At 29.6% G+C, this 25,185-nt stretch overlaps 1 protein-coding gene across 1 annotated transcript in view; it reads right to left on the reverse strand.

The window, feature by feature from the left end:
• LOC107164623 (homeobox protein six4) overlaps nucleotides 1–25,185 on the reverse strand; it is a 40,034-nt gene that overhangs the window by 7,028 nt on the left and 7,821 nt on the right. Inside the window, exon 2 of the mRNA XM_089217241.1 lies at nucleotides 23,491–23,868. Coding sequence (XP_089073367.1) covers nucleotides 23,491–23,868 — 378 coding nt within the window. The remainder of the gene's footprint in view (nucleotides 1–23,490; nucleotides 23,869–25,185) is intronic.

Here is a 25,185-nt window from a genome sequence, read left to right on the forward strand (position 1 = left end):
ATACGCTTGGTTTTTTTTCAAGATTAGATACGGATCAATAAAATGGAATTTCACAAAAATAGATTCTGGTAATTTTTTTTTTTTGATAAAATCCTCAATTTCAGGTCATTATAACTCATAGTTTATAAGCTTATTGGTCTTTAAGCGGTCAAATTCAGCAAATTAATGTATAGATTTAATTGTAATTTTATACATTATTACATTTTATATATTTCATACATTAATAACAGAATATTGTTTTACCTATGGTAATAAACTAATAACTGTCAATAAATAGAATTTTTATTCTTTCTACAATAATATAATGTACAATAATAATAAACGTGTTCAAAGCCTACAAAACATATAATAAATTAATAAACACTTTTATCACTTTTAAGTATGATGATGAATTGAATATTTTTATTTATAATTTTCATAGAACTCTCCTTATTTTAGTTCAATTTGTATTTAATTTTAACTATGGGTTAGCTAATTATGAAATCATACAACTATACAAAATTAAACAATTACTAAAACTATGATAAACTATGATACAATTTGACAACTTTATTAATTTAATTATATATTTACAATGACATACCCATATAATATAGACAAAAAAGAAAGTTTGCAAAATAAACTTTTTTGACATTTTATAAATCTAACTATATAAAATATAGGTTAGTTAATTATATTATTATATTTTTTATCTATTTCTTTGTCTCATCGAATATAATATGTTTATCATAATTTTTTTAAATTCATTTTATTAAAAATATAAGCTATTAAATGAAATATTCTAATTTATAAATAAACTCCAAAACAGCCCTTCGTCGAAATATTCTAGATCGATTATATTTATATTATTTACCTTAAATCTGTTATAATGTAGTTAGTTATAATTGGTATGTATGTTTTTTCTGTCTATTTTACAAATAAAAGTCAAGACAACACTATATTTTCTGTTACCGCTTTTACATACTATAATATAATATAATAATGTATAATATACTATACTAAAGTAACTCTATATTATGTATATTCCCATTACATATTATTAATGATGAGTGTAATTGAAATCATTACTAGTCATATTTGATTATACTCAGCTGTACAAAGTTAGTAATACCAGCCTTGTATTTTAATATTCGGTACACTAACTGGCATTTTTAAATTATATACGCATAATATGTATAGTATATAGATTAGTACTATAGTAATAGTCTACTATCAATCATCCATGTAGGATGTGTATAAATATATTCTACTAAAACATTTGTAGGTATATAAATATAATATATATATATATATATATATATATATATATATATATATATATATATATAGGTTAGGTTAGGTATATAACTTGTAAGCACAATATACAAATATACAATGTATACTGTGGATCTATCTATATATAACTTACTGGCTACTATCGAGAGGCAAACAATTACATTCTTTAGTAGGTAGTTCAATATCTATTTAAGAACTCAAGATAAATATTAAACAATTTGAAGACTATTCGATGAAAACAATAATTATTTGTGATAACACCTAATATGTGTAATATAACGTATGATTCGGAGTAATGGAGTGCCACTATTAATATTGTTGTTGAACCACTAAATGTTTCCAAAATCATGGTTTATATTATTAACCTATATATTTGTTGTGTATTAATTTAGAAATATATTGGGCAATTCGGAAATAAAATAATAATATTTCGATGTTTTTTCTTGTCTTTTTAGAATTTTTTTAACTATATACCTACTATTGTAATATACGAACAAAATATTATATTTTTATAGTTTCCATTAATATCAAAATGTATTAATAGGTATACTGTCTTATAGCCTATAGGCGTAAACAATTTTTCCAAAGATCTTAGATCAATAATCGGTGAAATAAAATAAGTATTCCAAAATAAGAAAATATCGATTACGACCATTCGCCATTGATATTATTTCAGAAAAAAAATGAAGTATTTATGGTAGGGTTCCATAATTTTAAACATATTGTTTTTATTAAATATTTAAAAAAAATACACTTTTATGCATATTTTAATTTTTTAGTGCACATATTTAAGATTTTTTTAGCGCATATTTATAGTTGGTTTTAAATGCATATAAATCTAAGCTCTAATGATAGTTTATCATTCTGGAGTTTATCTGAAGGCATTAAATTGGGATGAAATGAAGTTCACCGCCATCGCCGGGTCAGCTAGTTTATTATGATTATGAAGTTGATTAAACATTTTACACTGATTATTATAGCGTTTAAGATATACCTATGTTTTAAATTTAATTAAACTAATATTATTTTTCTGTCCGATGTGTAAATCTATTAAAACTTATCGAACAATAAATTAAACTTTTAATACCTAAAAGGCGTAAATTAACTTCTTAAAAAAATGCATTCAGCAAACTCAAAATTGTAAAAAAATTCAAAAATTAAATGAACATAAAAGTAATTTTAACTACTGCAATAACTATAGTATCATTAAATAGTTTTTGAAATTTTTTTACTTATTCGATTAACTTTTAACAAAGTTTCTTTTATATAAACGTTGTCCAGATAATTGCGAATACAAAAAAGTCAGCAAAATCTGTCAAGCTGTTCTCAAGTGACCAAGGGAAATAGGGATTCATTTATATATATATAATATAGTTTATCCTTGGTTCTTGTACTCTTTAACTTTCTCAAAGAAATAACCATTAATCACCACTTTTCCTTCTCATTGGGGACTGGTTCCAACACTTTATTTTTCTCTTAAACAATTTTCAAACCGACTAAATTTTATGCTATAATATATTATCAATAATAATGATTTTCAATCGTAACTATACAATATTTTATATGGTAATTAAAATTTTATTTTATGATTTTGTTTTATTGGTATATTGTGTAGCAACTTGTTTCTCGGGGGAATAATGTATTTTTTATGCACTCGTATCTAAATAATATCTATGACTTATACCATGATATATATAAACAGCTTTATTATGTATAGGTAAATGTGTTATAATTGTAATTTATCTATGTTATTCTTATTTATTGCCAAACAATTAATTGTAATTGTTTTAACTGTCTTAAAAACTTGTTAGGCCTATTCCTATGTTAAAAATGCATATAATTACATTTTATGAGCACATTATAATATATATATATTTATTATCTTAAGCAAGTTAATTTTATATAATACCTACTACACAGATTAATCTAATAAAAAACACAATTTAACCATAAACGACATACATTAGAATATTTTGTTATAGACAATTCTAAGACTGAAGTCTGTAAAAAATGGAACGAAGATTTTTTTACTTTAAATTTAGGAGGAACCGAGTGACATGGACCCAAATAGTTAGTAGGTATGTACCTATAAAACGTGTCTAACAGGTAACGAACTCAGTTCGTATGCATCAGTCTTAATAACATTGTTTTATAAGCACGATAATGTCGTTCAGGTACATCCATGTACTATATTATTATATTATTATGCGTCATCTCACAAATGTTTGCATATTGGATCTGCGTAAATCAGTCACAGGGACAGGATTTAATCGACACGTATAAAAATATGAACATCGTCAAATCAAGCGTGGCGATGGCCGAAATGTGATATCAAACGCTCGGCTTGTTTGATTTTTATTCGATTGATGAAGCAAACACAAACGGTACATATTATAGCTGGCAAGTCATCAGACGCACTACAACAATATAATATAATAACAGAATGATCTATAAATATATTATAGGTCACGGTTTTAACCAAAAGCATTTCAAAACCACGGTACAGGTAACGACATATCGACTGCAACGAATATGTGGGTACCTACAAATATTATGATTTTATGGGAACATCCAATAAAACATTCAATAAAATCGGTGATACTCGTTTGCGCACAGTACTCAATTTTTCACCTGTAGACTGACAACTCGTTTGCGTACATCGAAAAACGTTAAAACCCGGTTAATACAAATTTTGACCTGAAAAATGACGACTCGTTTGCGTAGGTACAGCTATTAAAACGTTTTTTAAATTAAAGACTTATATTGTTACTCGTAGAAAAAAATTTCTATAAGATACACGTAAATACGTAATTGATTAACTAGTGTGCGGCGGTTCTAAACGATAATGTGATTTTAGATAAATGTGTGCGTTATTGACGACCGCTGGATGTTACTATATATGCCTATTATTTAGTCGAACGTACGATGCTACCGAGGATTCCCGGTCGAAAAGTCTGGGGACAAAAAGTCCGGTATGGAAATAGTTGGACAAAAAGTCCGGATTCATTATTTGATTGCCGGACAAAAAGTCCGAACACATTTTTAGTGTCGGACAAAAAGTCCGAAAATACAAAATTGTCTAATTTGTCAAATTGTGTAATTTATTATAATATTTTATATATATATATATTTTTTTTTTTTATATTTTCTTATTCTTATTATTTAATTAATATTATAATTAATGATTGTTAATAACGAGTTAATAATAGCAGAATTTTTAAATAAGATACGTCATTGCTTAAGAAAACGTAATGTAGATTAAATTATTATTGTATTGGCAAACATAATGCGTAGGTAGATATCTGTAAATATATCGTATAGGTACCCTTTTTTTTAAAAATATTATCATTATTCATTATATTATTATTACTGTAGACAAGATTTTTTAAGACATATAAATTTAAAAAAAAAAATATCTTTATTATATTTGGATCAATTTTGTATTGCTTTTTGTCCAACTATTTCCATATCGGACTTTTTGTCCTCGGACTTTTTGACCGATTACCGCTACCGAGATAGCATGGTCATTTTACTTCGTGTAGTACCACGGACATTCAAATATCGAATGTTTTTGAAACGCGCAGAGGAAAACGTTGTTTTAATATTAAATACAAACATAACATTGACAAATTTAATTATCAAAAAAAAAGACATTTTTAATCACGCCTGTTGTAAACAGACAGTCCTAAGCCTGTAAAATTGAGAAGGAAAATGTTTGAAAACAATCTTAAACATTATTTTTGTTAAGGGTTTTAGAAGACTTTTGCTATAGTTTATAAACGAGTCCTACGTTTTGGGTCATTTATCACAGGTATTAAAAATTCGGGTACGCAAACGAGTCGCAAAAAAGTTTAAATGTACGCAAACGGGTATCGCCCGATAAAATTATCCGAACATATTATTATTATTTTTTTGAAAACTGTACGACGTAGGGAGGGCCACTATTAATTTGTCCGTTCGGTTATTAAACTACATCCATCATAATATTATTATCCTATTACGATGTTGTGCACTTGTACCTCCTAATAATAAATAATTTGGCGTCACTGCAGCGCGAATATCATGTCATTTAGTTTTGGACGATTATCGTTATTTTATTTTAGATATTATTATTGTATAATAATTATTATTACTTTTATAATGACTACGGCGTCGTATGATATGCTGGCCGAGCACGACGGCTACGACGGAATAAAATTTAATCTACACGGTCGTATAATATTATTACATGTTTCGCCGACGTGTGGTTCCGCGTATTTTTCTCCACTCATTCGAACGGACAGGATCCGTACGGTTCGCGGCGGTGGCGACAACGGCGGTTGAGATAGAGGCAACGCCGTCATCGTATATTATGGTATATCGTATATGGGCAATCATGCACACACACATATAAGTATAGTTAAATAACCCAGCCAGTAAAAACGTCAAAAACATCATATATATATTAAATAATATAATATACGGCCTCCGAAAACCCAAATTTCATATCAGTAAACAACAATAATAATATATCATATTTTTAAAATTACAAACACTTGGTCGTTGATGTTTTTCAGACCTCGGTATCACCGGAGAGGTCGCACACACTCAAATATAGGTACGTCCCTTTGGCCGTCTTATAATAAATGCGTTTTTGTTTGTTTTAGGAGCTTGGAAAAAATATTAGAGATTTTAGTGTTTTTTTTTTTTTTGTTTAATTAGATTATGCGACATGCGTTGAAACGGAAAGTTATGCCGAAATAATGAAGAGGTAGATAATATTGCAGTAAACAAATATCCAAAATAATATTATGCTTATGCAGCGTGTGCACATGATTGTTCGATTGGTTAAAACTTAACGTTTTTAATCATTAAAGTTACATTGAGTGGCGCGTGATCAAAATTAATAAAGAAGCCTATTGTTCATGTGGCAATTTATTTAAATTTTACGTTTTGTTTACACATTGTTTCGGGTAATTGTAATAAGTTTAATCATCTATAAAACCTATACATTTGATGAATATTTTTGAAACTATTTCTCCGCTGGTTTTGGTGAGAGCTTAATGCTTATAATATAATACGTATATTGTACCTATATATAGTGTTATTATAATATAATATATAAGATATATTGGATTGCAGGGTACGCACTACTACGATAGTCAGATAAAAATACTTATGACCTACTAGTATATACCTAAATGTATTGATGTAACTTGAAAATGATACAATTAAATGTAAATATATATGTGTGTGTGTGTGTAGGCGTAGTGGCCTCGTGTGGGTCTCTTATTTTTTATATAATATATTTAGCAACAAGATTTATTCTTAATTATTATAGTAAAACCAATGCAATAATATAAAATATAACTGGAGTAAAATATGGGCAATGAGCATTCCATGACTACCGTTTGTTTGGAGGAATTTAGGTGTGCCGATTAATAATAATAACGAAAAAATTAGTCGACCAAACAAAAATCGAAAGATAGAAAAAACAAATGAAACATGTAGGTATGACCAACATTAATACAGAGTACGAGTATAATATATGCTATATAATAATTTTATTATGATTTATATTATATTAATATGTACACTCGTGTAATAATTGGCGAATGCTTCAGCGGCGTCGACCTTGAATATAACGCCGTGCAATGCACAATGTGTGCATCTAGACTAACCTACATGCACATTATGCACCTTTCATCAATTGCCGAATGTACATTATAATATTATTATGCCCTATATACATATCGTTGAGACTCGAGTGTATGCTATATGCACCTGTCTGACTCTGTGGTGTAAGGCATAAATCCCCCCCCGTGCCTTTATAATAATATATTATGTATAAATATGTAATATTTGTTCATTAATTTATGGCTTGTTGGATTATGTACTGAAATACTGAAATATGTTTTAAATAAATTAGTTTTAGGATTTTTGACAAATTATTATGCATGCCTTATTTTTATTTCTTGTGGGATCGCCTATGGGAGTGAACCGTTTGCACAATACTATCAACTATAGTATTTACGTACGTCACTATTCATAATTTAGCGCAGAGATCTGCAAAAAAGTAAAAAAAAAAAATCAGAAAAACTGGAGATAAACATTTTTTTTTTAAATCGTTGAAAGAAGCAAAACAAAAAGCTTTCAAATTCAAAAATTAAACGTGTTGTAACATAACATTTAGCACTTTGCTACATTTTATGTCAAACCATAAAAATAAGATAAATATGATTATATAACATAAAGACAGCCTGACGCTGAACATACGCATTAATATTAGAATATTAATATTTCCTCAAAACCGAATAAGTCATTTTCGTAGTTTTACAACGACGAAATCGTAAAATGATAATAATGATAATATTAACGAACAAGACGGGTATGTAGACGATTCGTTTTGGGCCGTGACCGGATGCACCGGACAGACTATATGGGTAGACGGTAGTTTATAATATTAATAAATTATTGTACCGTACGTACCTATATAATAATGTTCACGGTACACGACGAGGTCAGTATGTCGTTACGTAAAAACGGGGCAAAGAAATGCGTCCGTGTAGGTACGATGTTGTTGTAAAACGATATGCCGCCCGTGAGGATTGCATTTTGGAAAAATGCATAATATTATAACTATTATTTTTAGCGTCTAAATAATGTCGCTACCCTAAACTGCAGCGCGCCGCACCACTCGTCGGTCGGTCACACGCCGCAGACACACTTGCCGCCGAAACGTGTACCGGCCCGTGTGATATTATTATTATTATTATTATGCTGTCATATTAATATCATCGTGTAATAGGTACCTAAATGGTCAAAATGGAATATTATTTACGGGCGATGAGTGCCGGGTGGATTAATATGCACTTCTGTTACGATAACTACCGCAGGACAGACCACTGTGTATCGAGCGCCGGTGTTTTAAATAATATAACCTAACCTTCCTCTTATTTTCTCCCACGTCCTCTTTTCGACCAAAAATATCATAAAATAGTTTCCTTTTTTTTCCTAAAAATAATAGTATTGTTTTTGCCCACCTTACATGTTCAAAATTTTGGAAAGCACTGTCACACGGCTTTGGGCAGCTATAATTCGTCACAATTAATCAGGACGACTGATGCATGCGACTGTGTGAGTTCTTTCATAGTTTCATGCATTCTTTAACAAAAGTTTTTATTGTATTGGCTAGGTATTATACAAGAAGTACAAACTGATGTCTATACCTACTCTATATTAAATTAAATAGTATCCATTTACAACATTTTCATAAATATAGGAAAATTAAAGAACGACAACTAAAAAATGAAGACAAAATACAACAGTGCCTAAGAGGAGAGATAAGTCGGTATGAATTTCTTAAATTTATATCGTTCAAAATGTTCAAAACATTTAAGTTTAAATCAAATATTTTTTTATAAAACATCGTTTTAACGACGTCATAGAAATTAATGACAAATACATCTTATATTATATAATAATAATTTAATATCCGCACATACACAGAATATATTTTTTGGAGAGTAATAGAAGCAGCTTTCCTCGTGGTGCTCTCTGGGTCATGCCAAATTACTTAATTAAATTAATTAAAAAATTAAACTTTGAGACAGTGCTTTCAAAATGTTGAACATGAAAACTGGGCAAAAAGAATGCAATTATTTTTAAGCGAAAAGAGGAAACTATTTTATCATATTTGGTCGAAAAGAGGACGTGGGCGAAAAGAGGGAGGTCGTTTTTGGCGAAAGGAGTACCGCCCCCCGGTCGATTACCGGTGAACTATAGACTTGCTAATAACAAACCTATTTTATAGAACCGACGGTTCAGGCTTTGTCCTTTTTTAAAAAGCAGGTGTCGGCTGTTAAAAGAAACACAATCGACCAGTCTTAAGATTACGGTGATGTCTGAAAAATCGTTTTAACAGTAATAATTTGTGCACGCGCATATTTCGACCGTACGTTGGAAAATGAACAAAAATCCGTGTCAAGTATAATACGACGGCGAACGTGTTGTCGGCCAAGAGAAAACACGCGATTCGGCGTATTACGCACAGGAGTCTCATCACTCGGGAATTTCACTTTGCAGAAATAAAAATAATAATATTTCACGACGCGTACGACACAGTACACGTCGATTTCATAATAATCCGTAAGTATCGTTCGTAAAATCATTGCCAGCCGAATACGCGTAGTTATCCGAATAATTCAAAGACCCACTAAACGGCATGAAACCTTATTATATTAATAAATTTGCTGTTTTAAGTTTATCTAACGCAGTAATGACATCAAGACGTGTCCACGTTTTCATATAATATAGTTATTAAAAAATATTCACATTCGAACAGAGACTATAGGCCATAATTGACCAGTTAAACGTTATAATCCACAAGTCGAGACTTGGACAATATTGATGAATACAACAATTTTTCTAAAATTTTGACGAGCGGAGTAACGCTACGATCTTCTCTCCGACCGTTCAAGATTTAAATGTTTATAGATCGTGATAGGTATTCCACAATTATAATTAATATTCCGCTTCAGGACATGAGATCAAAAACGTATATTACGACGTGTGAAGAATCACAAAATATAGGCGCGAATAGGAGGGGGGCTTAGGGAATATTAGCACCATAAAAAAATGTTCGCGTTTATTCATCATAAACTTCTTACAAAAAAAAAAAAAGAAAAACTGAAATGAGAAAATGCGTAGCTTAAGCACCCTTAGTTTTTTTTTTTTTTTGATTGAAATCGAACATAACACGTACCTATGTGCAGTTATATATGTTATTATTTTGCACAACGATTTTTTACATTTTTTCTTCTCAAAGACACGTAGGTACATTTACCGAGAAAACCGTTGCTAGGAGATAAGATAATCACTCTGTATAATCATAATATGATGTGTATATACACGCGTGCGTATTATGGCCGTGTAGGAGGGTATTATTGCGTAACTCGACCGGAGATTTGACTTGTTATTTTGTCTGAATATTTTTGGTATCCCTGGTTGCACGTGCGTTCTCCGTAAAACCGCGGACAGTGTACAATATAATATTATTAGATTAATGCCTCTCTAAACATAATAATAATAATAATATAGAATATTATATTATGTTATTATGTACACAGTAGTATTCCACACGGATTTCGCGGAAAAACTGTTCAAACGCGAAAACAACACAGACGGCGACGCGCACATATCCATACGCAGCGATATGACGTGTAGTGTATATTATAATATATTGCACTGTACGAGTACCTGTGTTTGTTTCTGTTTGATATTATCAAGATTATTTTTTCTATTTTTTTTTTAGAGGAAAACTGTTCAGATCCCGTTGGACTCCATTTAACTTAAAAATATTACGCCAAAAAATAAAATTTCGAATTACTTACTCAATCACTAGCCATATAATATTAACATAGCTTCATTGTAAATCCATATCTAATTACAACATACTTTAATATCTTATAAGTGGTAACTTTTTCGTCAAAAGCTCTTAGGACTGCTACCTAAATTTTCGATTACAGTAAAATGATGACAGAAAAGTATAAACGATTTAATTGAACACTATATTAAAACTAATTTAACTCTTAAATTTACGACAATAATTTTGTATTCGGAGAAAAATAATAAAGCGATAGCCAATAATACAACTTGCCTGACTTCACAAAATGATAATAATACAATATTTTAAGAATTACGTACCTAGTAGTTCACCGTTTACTGGAAATTCAAATGACGTTTTGCGAATTATAAAATCAATACCAACTCTTATTATCTGGTATATTAAGATGAAAAATACATTGTTCAATTTTCAAAACAGTTTTAAAATATTTCGTCATTCGTCGAAAATATTTTTTGAAAAAAATTGGAGGGGAGTTTTAAACCTCAGGATACCCCCCACCTCCTCCTAAATACTCAAATGCCCAGGCATAAATTAGTATTCAACTGTAAAAAAAAGAAAAATTATCGAAATATGACTATTTCACGAGACTTGTAAGATGCCTTTACTATAGTAAATGTTTGTATTTTATAAAAATCGTCAGCTCCGACATTCCATCTGAATACAGATGATACTATTATACGAATTATGAAATTCATAAACTTAAATATTAAAAGTTAAGTATGATTTTTTTTTTGTGTTGATCAACATTTTTATAGAAAAATTTGTATAAAAAGAAATAATAGAAGTCACTCATATATATATATATATATATGTATAATATAATGCATTCAAACGGAATAGAGTAATAATTATTGACGTGTCCTATACTGTTGTATAGTTACCCAAGCTATACCACGAATAATATGTATTACAAGAAGGATTACAAGTCTACAACTACTGAACTACATCAAGTACATACTATTATATTATTGTATACAAATGTACGACACAATATGCTATTATAAATGGTACATCAACATAATATATAACTCGATGTCCCCATAATTGGAGGAGACACGACGATGCAGTTTCGGGCGAATGCGCAGAGATGACCCCGGTCGATTCGATTTTCATGTAAACACGAAACGAACCCGATGTATCGTATTATGCTATATAATATAATAAGTATATATATTATATTTGGGTGCGCGTGCACGTGTGTTTGTGTGAGTCGTGAGTGAAGTCCCCCAGGAGTAGTGTGTGTACCGAACGAATTAAAAACAATTAGCTTTCCGTTGTTTCGTGTCGTGACAATAATAATAAATTTTAATATAAGAAATAAGAATATAACCATGGCCATGGTTGTAACAAGGATTTGATAGTAACAGGAGATAGAGTTCTAGAAAATCAAAGCTCAAAACCGGTGGGGTGCAAAGCTTAGTGGTCACATGCAGATAGGCCCTGTCAAGAAAAAATTGAATATCAGCTATAAAATCGCTCCCCTCATCGTTAAAAATAAAATGTAAACAATAAAATAAGTATGTATAGTATATATAAAATTAAAATAAACGTAAAAATCCTTATTAAATCAACATTTTTTTTTTGTTAGGGAGAGGGAGCACAAACAGTTTTTATAACCTTGATCGCAAAATGTTGGCACTTGACCCACAAAAGGTTTGTTACGCCTGCAGTATACGGCAATATAAATTCTATTATATATACAATATGTAATTATATCAGTATATATTATAACTGCTGCAGGTATTGTATTTCAATGGTGCTGCGGATATCATACGATTCAAGTGTTGAAACGTATTGCAATTTAAATTTTCCGTCGGGTGCTATAAATTATAAATAATTTATATAATACTGTTAAATGAATTGTCCAATTTTATTTGATGTAAACAATAATTATATACATACGCACATCAATATTTTTAAAACACAAAATCGGCATTCTAAATTGAGTGACAGTAGGTATCAGCAGTATATAATTTAGCTCTACTTTAAAAAAGAATCACCCGCACAGTGGCGATTTTAAGGAGGGGCCTAGCTCAACGCTCAACGGTTCAACGGTTATAGGTTAATAATAACTGACTACTAACTTATTGTATAGTAGTTGAGACATACAATTTAAGAGTAACAAAATCTAAAATTTAACAAAAATTATAAAAACCATATTGGTTGAATATATGTAAGCAACAAGCAATCACCAATTAAGTTTAACCATCTTTAAGATTGTAAGAGTATTTAAAAACTACAATACATTTTTATTCATTTAGTTTTAGATAAATATTATTAATGACCATGTTTTATAGTATACTGTTGGTATTAATTATAAATAGTACGAAAAAGTGTACAACGTACACTATAAATGTATATTATATAGTTATATAAACATATTTATTTTAAATTATATAATAATATAATATAAGTGTTTTTTTGATATTGTTGAAATAATGCATGTTTGCAAACCCCCAACCCCTCCCAAAAAAAATCTTGGATCCGCCCCTATCTTTGTTTATAAATATTATACATTGTGCGATATTATTGTTTTATATCATTAATAAGTACCTGCAGTAGAATAGAATATAGATATAGCCATCATATAGGAATATTCAAAATGAATCATCCGATGCGTCGCACTTGACTTTCTAGATCATCTGATCTCACGTTTTGTGACTACTCCTTTTGTGGACATGTTTAAGTTACTATATACTATGTATGTACCATTTTTAAATCATCAACCAAAGAGGAGCTAAAAGTATTAACTGCAGTCAACTATATACAATAACGGTTATGCATGGTATGAATTTGAGTTCCGACTAGATGTTGTTCGAGTAATCTATGGAAAATTCACGTAAAAATATTTTATTGGTTTCATCATAAAATAAATTTGAAATATTATTTTTTTATTTAAGAGGACGCTACGCCCCCATGCGTTGTTTCCGCAGTCTTACAAGAGCACAAACACATAACACGTAGCTGAAAACTCTGTTATATTTAATACTGAATTGGCCTATTATCAAATTTATGTGTAGCAATATTATCAATAGTAAATATCATATATATATATAATATATGTTTGTTTTATATTTCAATCTTAATGCGAGTTATGAGCATCATATGTTAATAATTTGCAACTTGAATTTTATGCTCATAACACGGTTAACAAATAAAATATAAAAAAAATCTATAGAATATTTATAATATATGAAGACACACCTGATATAAACACATATCAAAGTTATTTGGATTCATTCTGTATAAGTACGCATCATTTGCTATGTTATGTTATACGTATGTGAGACGGAGACAACGCACTCCGATGTATATATATAGTGTCATCTAAATGTATCATATTACTATTATAGTACATATTATTATATTTATTATTCTAAACCTAAAAAAAGCGGGTAAGTCGTGGATGTCACTCTGCTGTCCAGTAGGTTAATGTAATGGATGGGATTAAATTTGAATGCAATGATAGGTATCATTGTATACGAAAAACGATTCTGAACGGAGATGATTTGTCAGTCTAGGATATATTATATTTAAATATTGTCATATATTCTATTTTGAAACAAATATTTTATTTTTCAATTAAGACGCATTTTGCATAAGGCAAGGTTAATCAATTAGTATAGTTATCATATAGTTATCATAATTCATAATACCTTATATTATCATAGATATACGAATACCTGGTTTGAGGATAAATCGTTATCATTACGCGATTTCATAAAAATTTAAAACTCAAACGCTCAAAACATTTTTCCTATAATGACGTTTCAAATTTTCTCTATAGCTATTTGAAGCAAAAATTATGGAAAACTTGGTGTTAAATTGTATAACCTTAGATATAAATACAAACAATATTATGAATTTTGAACGACAAAATAATTTGCAAATATTCATGATTTTGACGAATTTTTGTCAATATTTGAAATTCAAATGTTAATAAAAATTTAATTTGAATTTCCGGTGGACATTTTTTTTGTGATAAAGATTGAAAAACTTGTAAGGAGCCTTGTATTAAATTTTCAAATCTTAGGTATAAAAGGAAAATTTGTTATGAATTTCTAGAATAAAATAATTTACGAATTTTCGTGATTTTTACGTATGTTTTCAAAATTAAAATTTGAATGCATGTAAAAAAAAAATGTAGCTATATATTTCTTTTATTTTTCAACTGCTATTGAAAAGCTATATTATGAGCCTTGTATTAAATTCTCAAATCTTAGAATTAAAAAGAAAAACTTTTATGAATTTCGATCTAAGATGATTTGAACATTGCCGTAATTTGTATGTATTTAGTCAAAATTTGAACTGTAAATGCTTATAAAAAAAATTTGTAACAATATATTTCTTTTATTTTTCAAATGCTATTGTAAAAATATTTTAGGAGCCTTGTATTAAATTTTCAAATCTTAGGTATAAAAGGAAAATTTTTTATGAATTTCTAGGATAAAATAATTTACGAATTTTTGTGATTTTTACGTATGTTGTCAAAATTAAAATTTGAATACATGTAAAAAAAAATTGTGGCTATACATTTATTTTATTTTTCAACTGCTATTGTAAAAATATATTTTGAGCCTTGTATTAAATTCTCAAATCTTAGAATTAAAAAGAAAAACTTTTATGAATTTCGATCTAAGATAATTTTAAAATTGCCGTAATTTTTACGTATTAAGTCAATATTTGAACTTCAAATTCTAATAAAAAAAAAATTGTGCCTATGTATTCTTATAATTTTTTAATCACTATAATAATAACTTATGAGGAACTTTTTATTCAATTTTCAAGTATTTTGATAGGGCCAAAAAATTTTTATCGACACTTAAAAAAAAATTTTCAGACAAATTGAAAATTTCAGTCGTCTATAAATATCTCAAAAAAAGTCAAAATATTTTGAAAATTAAATCATGTAAAGAAAATGCCAATCCTAATAACTGGTAAAATTTTCAAGTATCTAGGACTTATACTTTTTGAATAATAACAAATATTTAAAATCGTTTCAGGATAAATCGTTATCGGTACACTATTTCGTAGAAATTTAAAATTCAAACGCACTTAAAATTTTTCTTATAATGATACTTCGAGTTTTCTCTATAGATACTTGAAGGAAAACATATGGAAAACTTAGTGTTGTATTTTTAATCCTTAGTTATATACGCAAAAAATTTTTATGATTTTTAAATTTCAAAATTCCTTGCAAATTTTCGCGTTTTCGACAGATTTCGTAAAATTTTGAACTATAACCGGTTATTAAAAAAATCGCGACTTACGATTTTTAATTTTTTTTAGCTACAATAAGAACAACTCATAAGGAACCTTGTATTAAATTTTCAAGTTTTTTTGGTCGTCCAACATTTTTATACCGACACTTCAAAAAAAAATTCTCAAAAAATTCGAAAATTTCAGTGGTCTATAAATAACTCAAAAAAAGTCAAAAATTTTTAAAAATTAAACTGTACATAGATAGCACTACCATAAAAATTTGGTGAAAATTTCAAGTATTTACAGTGATTAGTTTTTGAATTACAACCATATAAAAAAATCGATTTGGTCGAAAACTGATTTTGCGTAAAAATTCCCGTTTTTCTGTCATTTTTTTTTGTTTTGTTTTTCTCGATTTTTTTGAAAAATGTTGGAAAATGTTTACTTTTAACCTTACTTTTACATCGGAAACCACTCCCAAAGTTTGAAATCGAAGCATTATTTCGACTAGTTATGCTGTACACAGACACAAAAACAAAAAAAAAAAAAAAAACACCCATCATTGTAAAATCAATACATTCTTCACTTCGTTCAGAATCTAAAACTAGAAACGTTTAAGCATTTGTAATCAGATGAATAATTTGTATAACCCTAAATGGCCTAAAGGTTATTTGTATATATATATATATAGTATAATCTACCGGTGGGTTGGAGAGCTCGGACTTAGTATAATATGACAATATAATTGGTATATTTACCTATTAGTTATCCGTCAACGTGGTGCGCGTGCACGACACATCACACTGACTGTGCAATAGTGCAGTACACCTGCAGTCGCCGCGGGGAGTGGATCGCGCAAATGGGTGAGCTTTTCAATGATTATCATACACGCGGCGCGTCGAATCACCTCTGTTCCTCTAATCCTCGACGCCGCGACCGTCGTTCCGGTGGGCGTGTCCGGCCGTACACAAATGCACACGCCGCCGCTTCGTCTGTGCCCGTGCAGTGTAATAATAGTAATAGTCATAATACAACTAATAAACGTGTAGGTACATTCATGTACCTACCTATATAATTTATACGGTAGTGTTCCTTCAGCTGCCCCAAACTCTAGCGCCGTTTTAATAATAATAGTATGTATAATAATATGGGTAGATGTGTGTGTGTTTTCTCAATGTAATTTTCGGATTTTCCTTAAGGTGCGACGGCAAATACTGTCGTTTCGAAATCAAAAATGACTAAAAACTAACACGTTGCACGATGTCGTCAGTTCGACCAAAATAATACATGAATCGAATTAATGTAATTAACGAAGTTGTAATAATTAATAAATTGTATAATAATATGATTGTACCTATACACAGAATGCTATTACTTAAAATTATACGATCCATAATATGATGGTATATAGATCCCAGATTCTGTAGTGTTTTTGTTAGATTACGGTATTTGTATCCGGTCATTTAGGCGAACGATATTTCAAGTGTTGTTTTTAATATCCTATACCGGATATACCTCATTCCATCAACATTGCCATCTTTCTTATATATAATTTCAATGTAGCTCCCCTTTGAACCTTTACCTTATACATTTTATCCCACGAATATTAGAATATACTTAACAGCTTCACTGACCAATTTTGATTTCGATCGAATTTTGATTAATATTTATTGATTATAATATATTCAATATTGTCAAATAATTTGAGTAGATATAATGTCCTATATGTATTTACCTGCTGCAGTGGTGTCTTAAGAGTGGCGAATGTGTGATTACAATAATATCTGTACATAGAATATAGATATACAAATATAATAAAAATTACTTTCGATCGCTATAACGACAATCGCGTTCACGTCGAAAAATGGCATTAAAATTATGCAAGAAAAATAAATAGTAATTTTTTAAATAATGAGTGTATAGTACTGTATACGTAATTACGTATTATTTATTGTAATATACATTTTGCCTGAATCCTGATGTATATTATATTATAGTTTAGTTACTATATTATTTTTATTTGATTAGTATACTAGACTTTCAAGTTTCAATTATTTGTATGAAACCGCAGATTGTGATGTGTACTGCAGGGGACTGCTTTAAATGTTCTCCGTCACTCTGTCTTTATCTATCTATCTATCTCTCTATATATTAACGACAAGCTTGCTTACAAATCTCAAAAGAACATCGATACTACTTTTATGCTTGTTCAAAATAACTATATTGTATACGAAGAAAATACAATATAGGTACAGCCCAATTTCTTTTAACAAATAAAAACCTAACCCAAAATCTACAGTACTAATTCAATAGTATTTTAAATAAATATTTTAATATGTTATTGTATGCATACAAACGTGACCTCTATAATGTCGGTCGTTGTCTTGTGCTATACAATGATGCGACATAATCTTCTATAGTATAATAAGTATAATGATGTACAATATATAATGGGTACTTACACTACCTACACACAGAGCCCAGACTCTAGAGGGCAGAGATACATTATATAGTGTGCATGTATGTACTATGTATCCCGAAGAACAAACATATATTATATTATTCGTATATTATAATTTTAATGTTAAAACAATTGTCATACGTATATTCTTGGTCTAGGTACTGCGGTGCGGTGCACCATTATGATGGTTAAACTTGCTCCACATCATAATATTATGTAGGTGGGCTATTAAGTATTAATATTGGTATTTTTATCGGATATATGTACAGCAACAGGGGAGGCAGCAGCAGTGAGTGTGGTCTTAGAAGAGACTGTGTAGGGGTGACATTATAGGATCAAATGGTGGTAGGGGTGCAGGTCGGACCAGCAGGGATCGACTAGATGATCTGTACATATAGCTGGCAAATCTGGTAACAACGTGATTAGACGGACGGACGGAGTGAGCGTAAACGGCTCAGGCGACGTCTGTTGCGGGGCGGCGGCGGAGGGTAATTTGTCACGGACGCCGAAATACAAGAATGTGTGATTAGCAAACACGTGTTCCACCGAAAGGGACGCGCGGTTCTTTTCAGTCTCTCTCCCATTCATTCTACACACACACACACACACACACACACACACACACATAAGCATATATGTAATATTGTAATACACTTCTCGCGACCTCTCTCCATATAATATTATATATACCTCTCACGACCTCTCTCACTCCTTCTCTCTCTCTCTCTCGTTAATTTTTGGACACGGGGTATACACTGTACACACAGACACACACACACACCAATATAGTTTATATATATTATGTATATATAAATATACGTCTAATATATATTTTACATGTGCGCGCATGTACACAATAACATCGTAAACTCAGCAGGTCGGTATACTCATATACTATATTATTATATGTTTGTACTACTGGGCTTGACCGTCGGACACACCGCCGCCGCCACTGTCGCCCCATATACTAAATATATGCGTTTAATGGCAAACACGACGCGCGACGGCTTGATTTTCTTTACGAAAACGGTTATACCGCCACCGTCATCGACGACGACGTTTACGGAAATTTTAATATTTTTTTCTCCCACCTAATACAGTATGTTTTAGGTTTCGCCGTTTTTGTAGGTAGTTATTATACAATATTAAATATATATATGTTTTTACGCGTCACCAGTTATTGTATAACTAAATGTACCTATTCAGTATTCTACACATTATTGTAGGCCATAATATTATAACTGTATAATATAAATGCGCACGTTCAAACCCTTTGGTTATACACACATACATGTACACAGAATACAGAGTTTTATATTCAAATACTTAAATTTTTATACCATTTAAGGAGTGTCCTGTGACGAAGCAAGCATCGTGTTTCACTCGTTAAAATTTTGATTTAGATAAATCTACATTAAAAAAAAAATCATCTGCTTTAGCGCTTTACGAATACTGTCAGTGAAAAAGGTTATGATGGTTCTCATTTGGAAAGTAAATTTTGTATCGTTGCAGGGCTTAAACTGTATAAAAAAATCTTAGTAATTTAACTTAATATAAAATGGTCCTTAAATTATATACTTAAAATAAAAATATGAATTAATTTTTCATTAAATACAAAATCGGGTATGAGCATGCAGAGTGAATCACTTTGTATATACATTATACAGGCGTAACTAGAATAAATATTTTTATGGGAGGCTAACCTACAACATATAGCTGTTAATTTTTAAATTGCACTACTTAAGACGTATATAGATGTTGTATAATATTTGATGAAAACTTTTGATTGGGATCTTTCACATTGTGCTTATATCAACCTAAACCATCTTATTATGATGCCTGTATGTACATCTATTCATTTTCGGCTATTTTGTTTGTGTTCCGTGTGTATGTATATTGTATATATATAAATATAACATGATATTATATGATAAGTCTATGTGTATTGTAGACGTGCCACGTAAATACTTTAGATTTTACTAATAACCAAAACTGCAGATTTTGAAAAAGTAGTTGTATTTTAATACATTTTATTATAATATTCTGTATAAAGATTTATTATATATTGGTATTGATAATAAACATGAATTACCTTGATAATTGATCGGTCAACGCGATCGGGCTTTTGACATTTAGATCTCTATATAGGTACAGTCGTTATTTAAATTTAAACCATCAAAAACATATTTCATAGCTGCGCGTATATTTTAAAATCGGGTCTTGTGTGTGCATGGTATCAATTATTAATGAGATTCCTTCCCGTATAGGAATTTCGGTTGAAAAAAGTCTGGTCTTATGGTTTTCCATTTAGGACTAGCCCACGTCAATTTTTATGCAACACATGTGTTATATGCAATCGACTAGTTGACTAATCGCTTTTGTCAATCTTTTCAAAATGCAGTTATTTGGGGTAAACATATAATGTCTCAGCGCATAACTAAATTTTTGGTTAACCATTTAAATAAAACGTTTTCACTTGAGTCGTATAAAGTATAATAATATTATAGGTATTATACTGTACGTTGAACCAATAAAAATAAATGTTTCCTAAAAATTAAAATAACACGTCTGTAAAATATTAATTGAAAAAGCATCCCGATTCTAAATAATTGAAGAAAAATCGAATTATCATCCAATAATTATTCATAGAATTCATTAGTTTTGTAAATTTAACACATTTTATATGAACTATATTGAATACTGCAGCTAACCTAATGGTTATTTTTTACCATATGATATACTTATATCTATATATATATAATTACATTTTTTAAGAAATATAAAAATTACTATTGAGCATTTTTTTTTTTTTTTTTTTTGTAACTTGCGACGGGAAAAAAATGATTAGATTGCGAAAACCCCATAAATTATTAGTTTTATTGATGAATATAAGTTTGAGAAAATTAAAATATATATATATATGTGTCTAACTATATGTGCATTGTATTATACGATGGAATAGGCGAAGGTACTATATAGAGAGGGCCGGCACAGTAAAAATAAAAGAAACAACAACAATCATTAATAATTTAGCCTTGAAATAAATAAATAATATTATTCGTGTATTTTCAACTACCTATTTACATTTTTATTTCCTTAGCGATAACCTATTCTTGTTAGTTGTCACCAAATAACATAACGCTAGTGTATTTCTATGTTTTCATAATAATTTTGATAGTGCATAATAATATAAACACCTAACTGACGTACTGACGAGACAATTCGTCGTCGCGCGGACGATCGTTTTACCATTATTCTATGATTAACGTTAAGCAAAACAAAAAAAAAAAACTTCTAAATAATCATATCAACATATGTTTTCCGCATAGAAGGGCAGCGGTGCTTAGCCAGGATTTTTAGGAGAGAGGGTGTTTTAATTTAATATTTGAGTACAATTTTTTTTTTTTTTTGGGGTGGGTAGTTGTTCACTAATTTTATGGGTATTCCATCTTTAGAATGTTTAATATGTCGATAATTTTTTACGAAACGTTCCGCGTTGTCTGTAAAAAATTGTTATAACAATTATTGGCGTCAGCGGTAATAATAGTGATTATATATTATTATTCTCATTATTATACCGTATCGCGTATTTACGCGATGTTGTGCGTGAAAAAAATATTGTTCGTCTTTGTTTAACGTCCGATTGTGTATGTATCGCGTAAAAGGGAAACGTTTTTTAAGTGCGTAAACTATAAATACTAAACGTATAATAAAATTTATATTGTAGTTATATCAAACTCTAATATCACATCGCTGTATTAGTCGTGTGAAATTATGATAGAGTATAGTAGGAAGTGAACAAAATAGCAAAATAGCGAAATTATTAATTTAGATTGATTTATCTTCACTATAATATTATTAGTGCGTACTAAATCATTCAGCTATTATCATATTGCTAAACCGTTACTCGATGTTTACTCAATTTAAACTTTTTCACATTTTATTTATCATGTTGTTTATTTCAACATATTGGTGATTGCATTCAACTTACACATAATGTTTTTGACAGTTTTTGCGAGTCGTGTACGAAAACAAATATTTTTTTTTTTAATGAAATTATCTTTATTAAGATAAATTAATTTAGACTACCTACAACCGAGTAATCGACAGTATATAATATATATAAATTATAGTTATATCAAGGACTGATACAACTATCTAGTTGGGCTAAAAACTTGTCAGTTTCCATCATATAGGTACTATAAAACTACAGTACATCAGAATTGCATGCCATATGGCATTAATGGGCTATATAACATACATTATATAATTTAATTTATTTTGGGTATTTAAAAGATTTAACTCAAAAACACCTGCTGTTCTATGACCTGTCAATCCTAACTCAGCTAACACTAACAGTGGAAAAACGAAAAAAAAATTTTTCGTTTCATATAGTATAGGTACCTCAGGTTACAATTATATTTATATTTAGTGATTGTTTTCGAAAACAATTTAAAAAAAAAATTAATTTATGATTTTGAATTTTTTATTTTTAGAAATATTATAAACTTATAAATTAAGTAAAGTTTATCGGATTGTTTTTGTAAAATGTAATATAATGTAATATAATGTTGATAATAATTAATAATGTATAATACCTATATTTATATATTCCACAATGCCCGTAGCATACAATTATCGTCGATATTTTAATAAATAAGGATGTAGCAATGATGCAAAAGTTTTTTTGGGTTTTTGTTTTTTACACACGATTTGGATGCATCGCTGACCATGCGGCAATTGTAATCTAGGCCCAAAGAAAAAAATGTACAAAAGATCTTTAGTAAACTTAGCCCCTTATTTTCAAATCAAAAAGATTGACATATAATATGTAAATTTGGCCTGAATAAAATTATTTTAATTTTTATACCCATTTTCATTGAGTAGGTTTTATACCATTTTTTATGGTATAGATACTCAATGCTATAATTAAAAAGTATTCAAATTCGTAGAATTAAATAATACAGATAATATTATTGTGTGTAGTACAAATTATACGTTATATACATTATTTATTATTTTAAGATTAATTTGTGTCGTGCTTGTTAAATTTTATCAGGTAGATTTTAAAATAAAAAATATAATTATGGGCCTAGCTTACATTTGCCTGTCAATGCAACTTATAACGACCAATCAATTATTAACCAAAAAAACTATTGCAACTGACCTGTGCTGCTGGGGCGTCCTGTCACGCTGCCGCCGGTTTTTGAACCAGTTGCTGACTTGCGTGAGCGTCAGACCCGTCCTCCGCGCCAGCTCGCGTTTCTCGTCCGGTGTAGGGTACCTGTTCTTTAGGTAACAGTCCTTCAGCGCGTTCCTCGACTTCTCCTTGAAACAGTAAACGGTCTCCTCGCCGTCCCATATGGTCTTCGGCAGAGGGTACTTCTTGCGCAACCGATACTTGTCCACTGCGCCTAGCGACCGACCGCGGATCTTCTCTGCTTCCAGATAGTGCGCCTTGAACCACAACTGCTGGAGCTGCAGGTGGTGCCTAGAGTCGAAACTCTGGCTCTCTAGTATGGCATACAGCTCGTGGAATGCGTTCCTGTAACAGGGAAGTCATTTTATTAATAAGATAAATATGTGATATTTGTTCGATTTTCTATTATATATATATATATATATATATATATATATTATGCCAACTTATATATAAGATTTGTGCAGTTCAACAAAATACAAGCAGATGTTAAAAAACACAAACCTATAAAATGCAATTGTCAAGGAGCCGAATTCTTTCTTCCTGAGAATGTAAAAAATTCATAAATATTTGACTATACAGTTACGCAATCAAGTGAATAATATTTATACAATAATTTACAAATATACAAAACAAATTCAAATCGTTTTTATAAGAGAACGTAATACTTATACTCTCTTATGTATTATCTCAATTTTACAAAAAAGATGGCAAATTTATGTTCAGCATAACCGATTATGTGTTGAAAATTGTAATAGTCTTTAGTTTTAATATTAAAGTTAAGTAAAGTAAAAGCAAGTTATATAGTGTTGAGTTAACTAATCTAATAATAAAAGTTAAGAAAATTGTTTGCATTTATATGCCAGTTCTACTCTGATACTAATAATTTGTTTAAAAATTGAAATATCGTTATGAAACAAAGCTTATGATGGTACAATTCGGATTAACAACTCATAGGACAATACATTTTCAAAAAACAATAAGAATATATAAATAAATTTATAGGAGTATTATAGAACCTTGTATATGACTATTATTATTTATATATATATACCAGTAGCGAAATTTCAGGAAAATTAAAATATGCTTTCAGCGTTTTGTGAATAACGTATATATTAAGACGTATAAACTATTCATTAAAATTTTAACTTGCATGAAGGTTGCTAAATATCAAATATGCTTTAGATGTATCTTAACTGCATTAGGATACCAAACTTACTAATGAGGGATCCTAGTCAACACTCAACATCTAGAACAGCCTGCCCTTGTGTAATAAATTATCAACCACAAATCGAAATCCAAGATTCGCCACTGATAGGTGTCTATATACACATACGCAATATTATCTAAATGACTATAGATAGTTCGAGTACTTATAATATGACTTATGAATTAAGCTTAATATGAATTTATGAGTAAACTATTACCTATATATAGGATATGCGTATTTCAGTATTTGTATCACCGTCGTTTTACCATATTTTATCATGGTGGTGATGACATCATCATTTTATTCGATCCTTATATTATATTACACATATGTTTATCAGTCGTACAGACTGTATATAATATACGTGTTATTTGTAAACAGACGGTTATTGGTATACCTATAACTGCAGAGGATAACCTATTTGTAACAAAAAAATGTTTGTATTACCGGAT

Source organism: Diuraphis noxia, unplaced genomic scaffold, assembly GCF_037042655.1.
Source record: "Diuraphis noxia isolate RWA-SAM2 unplaced genomic scaffold, SU_Dnox_SAM2 contig0001, whole genome shotgun sequence".
In the NCBI taxonomy this organism is placed as follows: domain Eukaryota; kingdom Metazoa; phylum Arthropoda; class Insecta; order Hemiptera; family Aphididae; genus Diuraphis; species Diuraphis noxia.